At 42.7% G+C, this 11042-nt stretch overlaps 1 protein-coding gene across 1 annotated transcript in view; it reads right to left on the bottom strand.

The window, feature by feature from the left end:
• LOC143728576 (glutamate--cysteine ligase catalytic subunit-like) overlaps positions 1–10531 on the bottom strand; it is a 66326-nt gene extending 55795 nt beyond the window's left edge. Inside the window, exon 1 of the mRNA XM_077219364.1 lies at positions 10181–10531. Coding sequence (XP_077075479.1) covers positions 10181–10284 — 104 coding nt within the window. The 5' untranslated portion in view covers positions 10285–10531. The remainder of the gene's footprint in view (positions 1–10180) is intronic.
• Between the last annotated feature and the right edge of the window lie 511 nt (positions 10532–11042).

An 11042-nucleotide genomic window follows, 5' to 3' on the forward strand; every position in this document is an offset into this window, starting at 1 on the left:
CACACTGCCCCGGCGCCGCGCTTCTACTCACGTCACTTTTTTAAAATCCCCTACAGCACGAAACATGAGTCCCGCAAACGCGGCGCCGAGGAGCTTGTATGTAATCGGAGGACAAATGGCTCCTTAGTTTTGAAATGGTTTGGGTACAAGGTGATCGCGTTGAAAATAAAGGCGTTAGTCTAGCGTTAGAAGCTCATTTGAAACATTGCAGCGGCTCATTTAAGAAAATGACAGCTCCAAAGAGACTCTGCTTTAGTTTGAGGTAACTTTAGTGCTAACAATAATAAAGAAAGATGATGATCATCATCACCTTATCTGTAACCACTGAAATGTAGATGTAATGTATTTCTACAGTATTACTACTGTTTTTAAGCACTGTATCACAGAAGTTGCAACTAACTGTGTCATTCTTTTTGGTGAAATGTCCCACACACTACTTTTCTTTGCACGCTTCATCCTGTCGTCTGCCTTGGCTCTAACCTCCAGTGTTTTAGCCTGTAGCCTTTACTTTTCGCAAACCTTGGGAGCGCACGAACCCAAAGGCTGTGACCTCGCGCCAAATGTTTTTATTGGTTTATTAAGTACAAACAGGCGAGTTATGAAAAATTTAGTGTGAGGGATTTGTTCACTTCACAAAAAAATATCTTGGAATGAGATGGCTAACTGTAGTAGCGTTTAGTCCACCGTCTATAATAGCCTAATTTAGAGATTACTTTTTTTTTTTTTAACCAACTACCGACAACTTTGATCGGTTAACGTTGAGACCGTCAACCATCGGTCAAACGGTCATCGGTTAGCATCCCTAATGAGAATGGGGAGAGATTTGCTAACCTATGTGCCACTACCAACCCAGTCATAGGCGGGAGCTTCTTCCAACACAAACAAATACATAAGGCTAACTGGGTGTCACCAGACCTGATGACGGAAAACCAGATTGACCATGTATGCATCGGGAAAAAGTTCAGAAGATCTCTTGAAGATGTACGGGTCAGAAGAGGAGCGGATGTTGCATCCGACCACCATCTCCTGGGCGCCCGCTTGAAGCTCAAGCTGAGGCGGAACTGGACAGGGCAATCCAGTCAACGCCAGAGGTATAACATCAGTGCTCTAAAAGAAACAGCGAGGCTAGAAGTGTTTCGAAGTACACTCTCTAAAAAGGCCCAGATCCTACAGCAGCAAGAAAGACCATGGATGAAAAATGGCAGAGCATTAAAGAGGTAATAACATCAACATGTAAGGAAGTGCTAGGTAACAAGAAGAAGGGGCAAAAAGAATGGATCTCAGTGGGGAGCTTAGAAAAGATCCAGGAGAAGAAAAGGAAGACAGCAGAAATAAACAGTAGCCACACACGTGATAGAAAAGCCAAGGCCCAAAAGCAGTATACAGAAGCAAAAAGAATAGTAAAGCATAGTATAAGCAGACCTGCCAACCTGTACGCATTTTGCGTAGCGGGTACGCATTTTGACCTCAAAGTACGGTGGTACGATTTGTTTTTAGTTAACTTAATCTGGATTCGATGATCATACGGGAGTGATCGCATGCATGGATTATCTTAAATTAGTCCGTCATTCTTGGTCACTCAGATAAGAGCAAAACATCATTCAGCCATGCAAATTATAAAATGCTTAAGTATTGATGAACAATAAATAAAAATAAAATTAAAATCGCTGTGGCTTAGTGATTATGAAAGTTCTGTGATTTGTGGATTACTAATAAGCACGAGTCTGGAGAAACAGGTGTTTATTTATTCATTCTCAGTGTTGAGAAACGTAGTCTGCATGTGTTATGTTATTGAGTTAATAATAACTAAAGTACCTTAGTATGTTACATAATTATTTTGTATGAAAACTAGCGCATTAGTTACTCATGGATTAAAAAGTACCGTTCTATCAGTGCTGCGCGAGCTCTCTCTCACAAACACAGACCGCGCGCACACAGAGAGAAGATAATTGTAAATTGACGGGCTAAATTTAAATTTTGTTTTTGGTTGTTTTTTTCTGTTAAAATGTCATAAAGCATTTTGTATTATCCATCCATGTTTTTAAAATTCGTTAAAAGACAGACGTTTTACTGTAAACATAGCCCCATATTTCGGATTCATCTAAACTTATACTTGATATTCTTTTTAGAATAAGTGGTTCATTTTGCTAGAATTGTACTCCTGTCTATTCATTGTCAACTATTTTCTATATGTTTGCATTGGCTAATGTTTATTCAGCTAATGCGTGTCCTGTGTGTCTTGCATTGTCTCAAAAAACATGACACCCTCCGCCCAGCGTTTTTTACTGGTCGCCGAGAGTTGAAAACTGTTCAACTTTGGGTAAAACGCTGCGCTCATCACTGTCACTTTTTACACAGCCGTCCAATCACAGTGGAGGAGGGGCGGGACAAATATCACACCGACCAACTGTCACAACATTCTTTCTGTAGAACGACATCAACCAGCAGAGCTAACCGAACAAAATGGATGAAAAATACATTTTTTGTATGAAACAAATTATCTACGAAATCAGTTACAATTAAACTTTGCTGCGGATATTCTGTATCATAGCAACGAATCGTCTCAACTGAAAAAACGCAGCGCTGCCAAAACGCTCTCAAGCGCCCACAGCTGGGCGTTTTCAGCAGAGCGCCTAGCGTTTTCAGCTGGCTAAAAACGCTTTGGTGGACACACGCCCTAAGGCCATCAAGCAATTGAGAAACGGGAAGTCAGGCGGACCAGACACCATTCCTGCAGAAGTTTTAAAAGAGGATGAAGTGACCACTGTGGAAATGCTCTACCCTCTTTTCCATAACATCTGGGAGGAGGAAGATATTCCAACAGAGTGGAAGGAGGGCTATCTCATCAAGCTCCCAAAGAAGGCAAGGCAAGGCAAGTTTATTTATATAGCACATTTCATACACAATGGTCATTCAAAGTGCTTTACATAGAAGAAATTAAAATAATCAAAAGAAATCAGAATAATTAAAACAGTTTAGAATAAAAGATATAATACAGAAATAATCAAATGAAATGAGAATAACTAAAACATAATATAAAATACAGTGTAAACAGTCGGACGAACTGTGGCACAGTGCTCATTCATTAAATGCACAGCTAAACAGAAGTGTTTTGAGTCTGGATTTGAATGTGACTACTGTAGGAGCACATCTGATCTCTTCTGGAAGCTGGTTCCAGCTGCGGCTGGCATAGTAGCTAAAAGCAGACTCGCCATACTTAGAGTGAACCCTTGGTATTTCTAGCTGATGTGATCCTAATGATCTGAGTGATCTGTTGGGTTTATATTCAGTGAGCATATCTGCAATGTATTGAGGTCCTAGGCCATTGAATGATTTACATACCAGTAATAATACTTTAAAATCAATCCTAAATGTAACTGGCAGCCAGTGTAAAGACCTGAGGACTGGTGTGATGTGTTCATATTTTCTGGTTCTGCTCAGAATCCTGGCAGCAGCGTTCTGTATGAGCTGCAACTGTCTTATGGTCTTTTTGGGAAGGCCAGTGAGAAGTCCATTACAATAATCCACTCTACTGGTGATGAAAGCATGCACAAATTTTTCTAAGTCTTGACTGGAAACAAAGCATCTAATTCTTGCAATATTTTTCAGGTGATAGTATGCTGATTTAGTTATTGCTTTGACATGACTACTGAAACTAAGGTCTGACTCTAGAGACACACCCAGATTCCTGACTTGATTTTTAGTTGTTTGACCCCTAGACTGAAGGTATGCGTTCACCTTGAGAACTTCATCTTTGTTTCCAAACGCAATGACTTCAGTTTTGTCTTTGTTTAACTGAAGAAAGTTTTGGCACATCCAATTGTTTACTTCATCAATGCATTGGCAAAGGGTCAATGGGGCTTTAATCGTTAGGCGATAGGGATAAGTAGAGCTGTGTGTCGTCTGCATAGCTATGGTAAGCGATTTGGTTATTTCTCATTATTTGGCTCATTGGGAGCATGTACAGGTTGAATAGGAGTGGCACAAGAATTGAGCCTTGAGGGACTCCGCATGTCATGGATGTCCACTCAGACTTATGGTCTCCTATACACACATAATAACCTCTGCCTCCTAAGTATGACCTGAACCATTTTAGGACTATCCCAGAAAGCCCGACCCAGTTTTCCAGCCTGTCAAGAAGTATGTTGTGATCGACAGTGTCAAATGCAGCACTGAGGTCGAGCAGTACCAGCACTGATAATTTGCCTGTATCAGTATTTAAGCGAATATCATTTAGTATCTTTATGAGCGCTGTCTCTGTGCTGTGGTGCGGTCGGAAACCAGATTGAAAATTGTCAAAGTATCCATTCGAGCTTAAGAATTTGTTCAGCTGATTGAAGACAACTTTTTCAATGATCTTGCCTATGAAAGGAAGATTTGAGATCGGTCTATAGTTGTTTAATATGGTCTTATCCAGATTGCTCTTTTTCAGGAGGGGCTTGACAACTGCAGTTTTCAGGGAGTTCGGAAAACTCCCAGAGAGAAGTGGGGCATTTACCACTTCTAGGTGATCTGCTTCTAAGCTGTGTAACACATTTTTGTAAAAAGATGTGGGAAGTGCGTCAAGGGCGCAGGGTGATGTTTTTAGGTGCTGTACGGTTTCTTCCAACATTTTGCGATCAATTTCTTCGAAATCAGACATAGTGACTTGTTGTCTGATCTGCCTGACCCCAGCGCAACTCAAGGATGAGCTGATCACCTTTCTGATATTATTGATTCTCTCAGAGAAGAAAGAAGCAAACTCACTGCACTTTCTCACTGAGAGCATTTCACTGGGAATCTGGCTTGGGGGCTTTGTCAGTCTCTCTACAGTAGCAAAAAGAGTGCGCGTGTTGTTTATATTGCTGTTTATAATATTCCAGAAGTAAGTCATCTAGCTTTGCCTAGTTCCTTATTGAAAGCATGGATGCTGTCTTTGTAGATGTTATAATGGACTACAAGTTTTGTCTTCCGTCACATGCGCTCTGCTTTTCTGCATTGTCTTTTCATATTTTGCACTGCTGTTGAGTTTCTCCAAGGTGCTTTTTGTCTGTCACTCTTCTTCCTGACTTTCACAAGAGCAATATCATTAATTACACTCTTAACTTTTGAGTTAAAAGAATCAAGGAGAAAATCAACAGAGTCAGCAGATATGCTTGGTGTTAAAGATATAGCCTTCATAAATAGTACACTAGTGTTCTCATTTAAGCATCTCTTCTTGACAGACACAGATCTAGCTTCAATGGCAGGAGAGATCAATATATCAAAGAAAAAACAAAAATGATCAGACAGTGCTACATCCTTAATAACAATTGATGAAATGTTTAGACTGTTACTGATATGTAAATCTAGAGTGTGTCCACGATTATGTGTGGGTCCATGTACATGCTGAGTCAGATCAAAAGTTTTTAAAACAGTTTTGATTTCTTTTGCCATATTGGTTTCTGCATTATCTATGTGAATGTTAAAATCTCCAGCAATGGCAAAGCAGTCAAACTCCTAGGAAATTGTTGATAACATTTCTGTTAAGTTCTCAGCAAAAGCTGGAGAGTATTTTGGAGGCCTGTAAACAATGATGAGTAAAATTCGTGGAGCACCTTTTAACACAATACCCAGATATTCGAAAGACGGGTAATTCCCAAATGATATTTGCTTACATTGATAGACATCTTTATAAAGAGCAGCTAAACCTCCGCCTCTTCTGACAGCTCAGCAGACACTCATAAAAGTAAAGTTAGGAGGGGCTGTTTCATTGAGGACTGTTGCACTGCAGCTGTCTTCTAGCCAAGTTTCATTTACCAACATAAAATCCAGGTTGTATGTGGTTATTAAGTCGTTGACTAGAAGTGATTTATTTTTAAATGAGCGGATGTTTAAAAGTGCTAACTTAACTGTCTTACTTTTTGTCCCCACAGCAATCTTAGTATGTCGTGTAATAGGCACCAGATTAGGTGGGTTTGCTGTACGGCTTTTGAAGGCCTTAGACTTTCTATCATGTAATCGAACAGCAATAGAGGAAGATACAGGCACACTGGGTTCCCGCTTGTTCTGTAAACATTTGAGAAAGTTATTGTTATCATAGCGGGGACCCGACACATATCACTGAGAGCTGGTATCAGTTGTTTGTGGTTCACCTCGAGCTGCTGGAGGAGGGTGTGGGCCCTGGCGCTGTGGCAGAGGCCGAAGAGCTCTCACAGGGGGAGGGGGAGGGGGAGGGCGAGCTGGGCCCGCAGGCTTTGGTGGTTGTGGGGCCTGGCGTTTTTTGGTTGGTATCTGGGGTCTCGCAGCATAAGAGTGGGATAGTCTAGTTCCAGCATGCACCAGTTGTTCCATTTTCTCTGAGAAGCACAGAAGTGGAAATGCTGGAGAGAGGGATAACGTTTCCGGTGAGAGGGGCTCCTGGTTTCCCTGGCTGTTTTCCAGAAAGTCGTCCTTGGGTGCTGAATCTTGGAGCAGTTCTAGTATGTCACAGTCTGTCTGTGGTGAGCTCTGTGGGCAGGGCTCAGCTGAGATTGTGTCCGTGAGCAGAGGTTGTTGTGGCTGAGTGGTGTTATCATTGTCCTTGTGTGATGCGTCAATCGCATGTCCATTCAGGTGCTGAAATGAAATCCTGTGGTCATTCATACTGTATGCAGGTCTGTGTGTGCCATTCAGGTTGAGTGGATTGGCACACATTGCAGAAGGATGACGGAGGGAGAAGTAGATATTGTCCTTTAGCACTCTTGAAGCAAGTTTGTTTGGGTGGTGGCCATCCTGTTGAAACAGTTGCCTCTGACTCCAGAAAAGATTGAAGTTGTCAATAAAGTTCACTCCTTTTATATTGCAGGTTTTTTGCAGCCATGTATTAAGCCCAAGCAGCCGTGAAAACCTGTTTGTTCCTCTTGCTGGGAGTGGTCCACTGATGAATGTCTGGACTTTCAGTGTTTTAAGTGTTTCAAAAAGTTCACTGAAATCCTTTTCAAGAAGTTCCGACTGCTCTTTATGAATATCATTCTTCCCCACGTGAATGATGAGTCGATTTGCAGTCTTATGTTTCGTCAGAATGTTCTGAAGTTCCCTGTTTACATCAGATGTTGTTGCTTGTGGAAGGCAGCACGTTGTTGTATCCCTGCTATTAATGTTTCTGATTACGGAGTCGCCCACTATCAGAGTCCTGGGCCCCCGGCTGCGCTCTGAGCTGAGTGCCCATTGTCTGCTTGACCTTGAGCCCCAGTTAGCATCAGTGTTAGCTACTGGCTGATTCAGTCTGTGTTCGATTACATTCTTCAAATTTGGGGATTCCTCATTCATTAATACTTCTAATCTGTTTTCAAGATGTATAGGCGGGTTTAGGAGACCAGTGTTTGCAATCCTTGTCAGAGCCGTATCTGGGGTAGAGGATGCTACTGCAGCAATATGTGATGCTTGTGACAATCTGATGTCTCGAGTGCCTTTGGGTCTCGCTCCCTGTTTGTGCCATCGATTAGTAAGTCGATCGGCTTGTTTCTCTACACTCAGTATGGCCTGTCGAGGAGCACTAGATTCATGGGACTCACCGGCTGTATGCGGAGGTCGTCCATGACGAAGCTCTGTTGTGTATTCCGTCTGGTTTGGTGGTCCCGCAATTAACTTTGTTTCAAGAATTGCAATCCTTTGTACAAGTCGGCGGCAGTTGGAGCAGCAAGTAGATTCCAAAGGAGGCATTTTCTTATCCTTATGAATGTAGGCAGTTGTGTTTTCTCTTCCCCGGAATGTAAGCTTTCAGTGGGAGGCTGGTCGAATAAAATAATTCAGCTTTTTTTTTTTGTAGTAATCCAAGCGTTTGGGCACTGTGCTGATTTGCTGAAGTTAAAATTAGGTGATAAAAGGAGATAAAATATAGAAATATAAAAGCGATAGAGCAAAGCGCGGAGCAGTAAGCGAGAGCGTCCGAACAGTAGCTGAGCAGGAAGTGAATTCAGCTACTGGCCACAAAGGGAAGAGCAAGAGAAGAGCAAAGGGACACAAAGGGTAGAGCAAGATCCTCAAAGTCAACAACAACAACACGGCTCCCATCAGGCTAGGAGGAGAAGCACTAGAGGAATTGGAAAGCTTCACCTATCTTGGCAGCGTAGTCGACAAGCGGGGAGGGACAGAGGCAGATGTGAAGGTGCGGATTGGAAAGGCAAGGGCAGCTTTCCATCAGCTGAAGAAAGTCTGGTGATCCTCTGAGCTGCCTAGGAACACCAAGACCAGGATCTTTAACTCCATGATAAAACCTGTTCTACTGTACGGTGCAGAGACCTGGAGAACAACAGTCACTACCATGAAGAAAATCCAGTCCTTTATTAACACCTGTCTCAGACGAATGTTAAGGGTATGCTTCTCTCACTGGCCATACCCTACCAGTGAAAGAAGGATGATCTTAGTTCCTGCTCCAACTACAGGGGGATAACACTGCTGTCAACCCCAGGCAAGATATTCAATAGAGTCCTCCTAAACAGGATAAAAGATGCAGTCGACCCACATCTCAGAGACCAACAAGCTGGCTTCAGGAAGAGTAGATCCTGCATTGACCAGATAACAACTCTGCGGATTATCCTGGAACAGTCTTTGGAGTGGAACTCACCTCTCTATGTCAATTTTATTGACTACGAGAAGGCTTTTGACAGCGTGGATAGGCAGACCACCTGGAGTCTGTTGATACACTTTGGGGTACCAGAAAAAATCACTAACATCATCAGGAACTCATACGAGGGAATGACCTGCAGAGTGGTAAATAGCCAGCAGCTTACCGATGCCTTCTAAGTGCGAACAGGGGTGAGAAAAGGATGCCTATTGTCACCCTTTCTTTTCCTGTTGGCAATAGATTGGGTAATGAAGACATCAACTGCCCAGAAGAGAAATGGCATCCAATGGACACCTTAGACACAATTGGATGACCTCGACTTTGCTGATGACCTGGCACTTCTTTCCCATACCCAGCAACAAATGCGAGAGAAGACCAACATCATCGCAACTCATTCAGCAAACCTTGGACTCATTATACACAAAGGGAAGAGCAAGATCCTCAATGTCAACAACAACAACACGGCTCCCATCAGGCTAGGAGGAGGAGCACTAGAGGAATTGGAAAGCTTCACCTATCTTGGCAGCGTAGTCGACAAGTGGGGAGGGACAGAGGCAGATGTGAATGTGTGGATTGGAAAGGCAAGGGCAGCCTTCCATCAGCTGAAGAAAGTCTGGTGATCCTCTGAGCTGCCTAGGAACACCAAGACCAGGATCTTTAACTCCATGATAAAACCTGTTCTACTGTACGGTGCAGAGACCTGGAGAACAACAGTCACTACCATGAAGAAAATCCAGTCCTTTATTAACACCTGTCTCAGACGAATCCTAAGGGTACGCTGGCCAAACACCATCAGTAACCTGGAGATGTGGCAGCGAACAGGACAGCAGCCTATTGAGGAAGAAATCCTTCAAAGACGTTGGAGATGGGTTGGCCATACCCTTCGCAAGCTTGCATCAAGCATAGTAAGACACGCCCTCTTTTGGAACCCACAAGGGAAAAGGAAGAGAGGCAGGCCAAAGAACAGCTGGCGCCGCGACCTGGAGGCAGAGGTGAAGAGGTCTGGCCACACATGGGGACAGTTAGAGAAGTTGGCCCAGGATCGGGATGACTGGAGAGCCCCTGTTCGTGGCCTATGCCCAAAGTTGGGCGGAAGGCGTTAAGTAAGTAATATCATAATTTTTAATGTTATCGTTATCAGCCCGAAAAGAAAATTTGGCCGATAAATAATGTATTATTTCCTTCCGCTGAGACACTTCAGATGCACACTGGTCGCTATGATGGTTTTGAATTGCTTGAAATATAATTTGTAATCACTTAAAAATGGAAAATATAGTTCAGAGAAACATGTGCAGCGCAAGTCTACCATATTGGCCACATAAAATTATCATAAGAACATTATAATTGTGTGTTTGGGACATGGCTTTTAATGGTGAGACTTTTGTTTTTGTAATCAGGCTCTCAAAAAATGATACAATTTTGGATTTAGATTTATCGGCCAATATATCAGTTATCGGCTTTCAAAAATAAAGAATTATCAGTATCGACCAAAAATGTAATATCGGTGCATCCCTAAAAATTATATTCTAAGTGGAAAACTTTGACCTTGTGTTTTTTGGGTCATCATCACACCAACATGTTCAGAATATTTTTGTAACACAATCAGTTACTCACTTGGGGTCAATCTTTTCCCCCTTTTCCTGAAGGATTTCCAGAACCTCCTCCCCGTTCAGAACCAGACAGGCTTTTTCATGTTTGTCATCCATTTCCACCAACATGTACTCCACCTGTGGGATGAGTTAGACCTCTTATCATACGGTTTATCACATTACTACTGTAGCAGAAATATTGCCCACAAGTAGAGCTAGTTCCTGCTTTGGCTGAGGTATTATCTGCACATTATGAGTGAGAGCATTTGCCTTGCAAACCCAACCAACAATGACAGAGCACAGTGTTTATACTCTTATTACATTAATTATGAAAGTAAAAACACATTCCTAGTCGGATGCCATTCCATTATTCTTTTTCCCCCATTCCATTTTTCTCCCCCCCCCCCCCATTCCATTCTTCTCCCCCCCCCATTCCATTCTTCTTTCCCCCCATTCAATTCTTCTTTTCCCCCCATTCCATTCTTCTTCCCCCCCCATTCCATTCTTTTTCTCCCCCATTCCATTCTTCTTTCCCCCCCATTCCATTCTTCTCCCCCCATTCCATTCTTCTTTTTCCCCCCATACCATTCTTCTTTTCCCCAATTCCATTCTTCTTTTCCCCCATTCCATTCTTCTTTTTACCCCATACAATTCTTCTTTTTTCCCCCATTCCATTCTTCTTTCCCCCCCATTCCATTCTTCTTTTCCTTCCCATTCCAATCTTCTTTCCCTCCATTCCATTCTTCTTCCCCCCCAATTCCATTCTTCTTCCCCCACTCCATTCTTCTTTTTCCCCTGCTCCATTCTTCTTTCCCCCCATTCCAATCTTCTTTCCCCCCATTCCATTCTTCTTGCCCCCCATTCCATTCTTCTTTTTTCCCCCATAC

This window comes from Siphateles boraxobius, unplaced genomic scaffold, assembly GCF_051911475.1.
Source record: "Siphateles boraxobius isolate OS27281-9 unplaced genomic scaffold, OSU_SipBor_1 78, whole genome shotgun sequence".
Taxonomy (NCBI): Eukaryota; Metazoa; Chordata; class Actinopteri; order Cypriniformes; family Leuciscidae; genus Siphateles; species Siphateles boraxobius.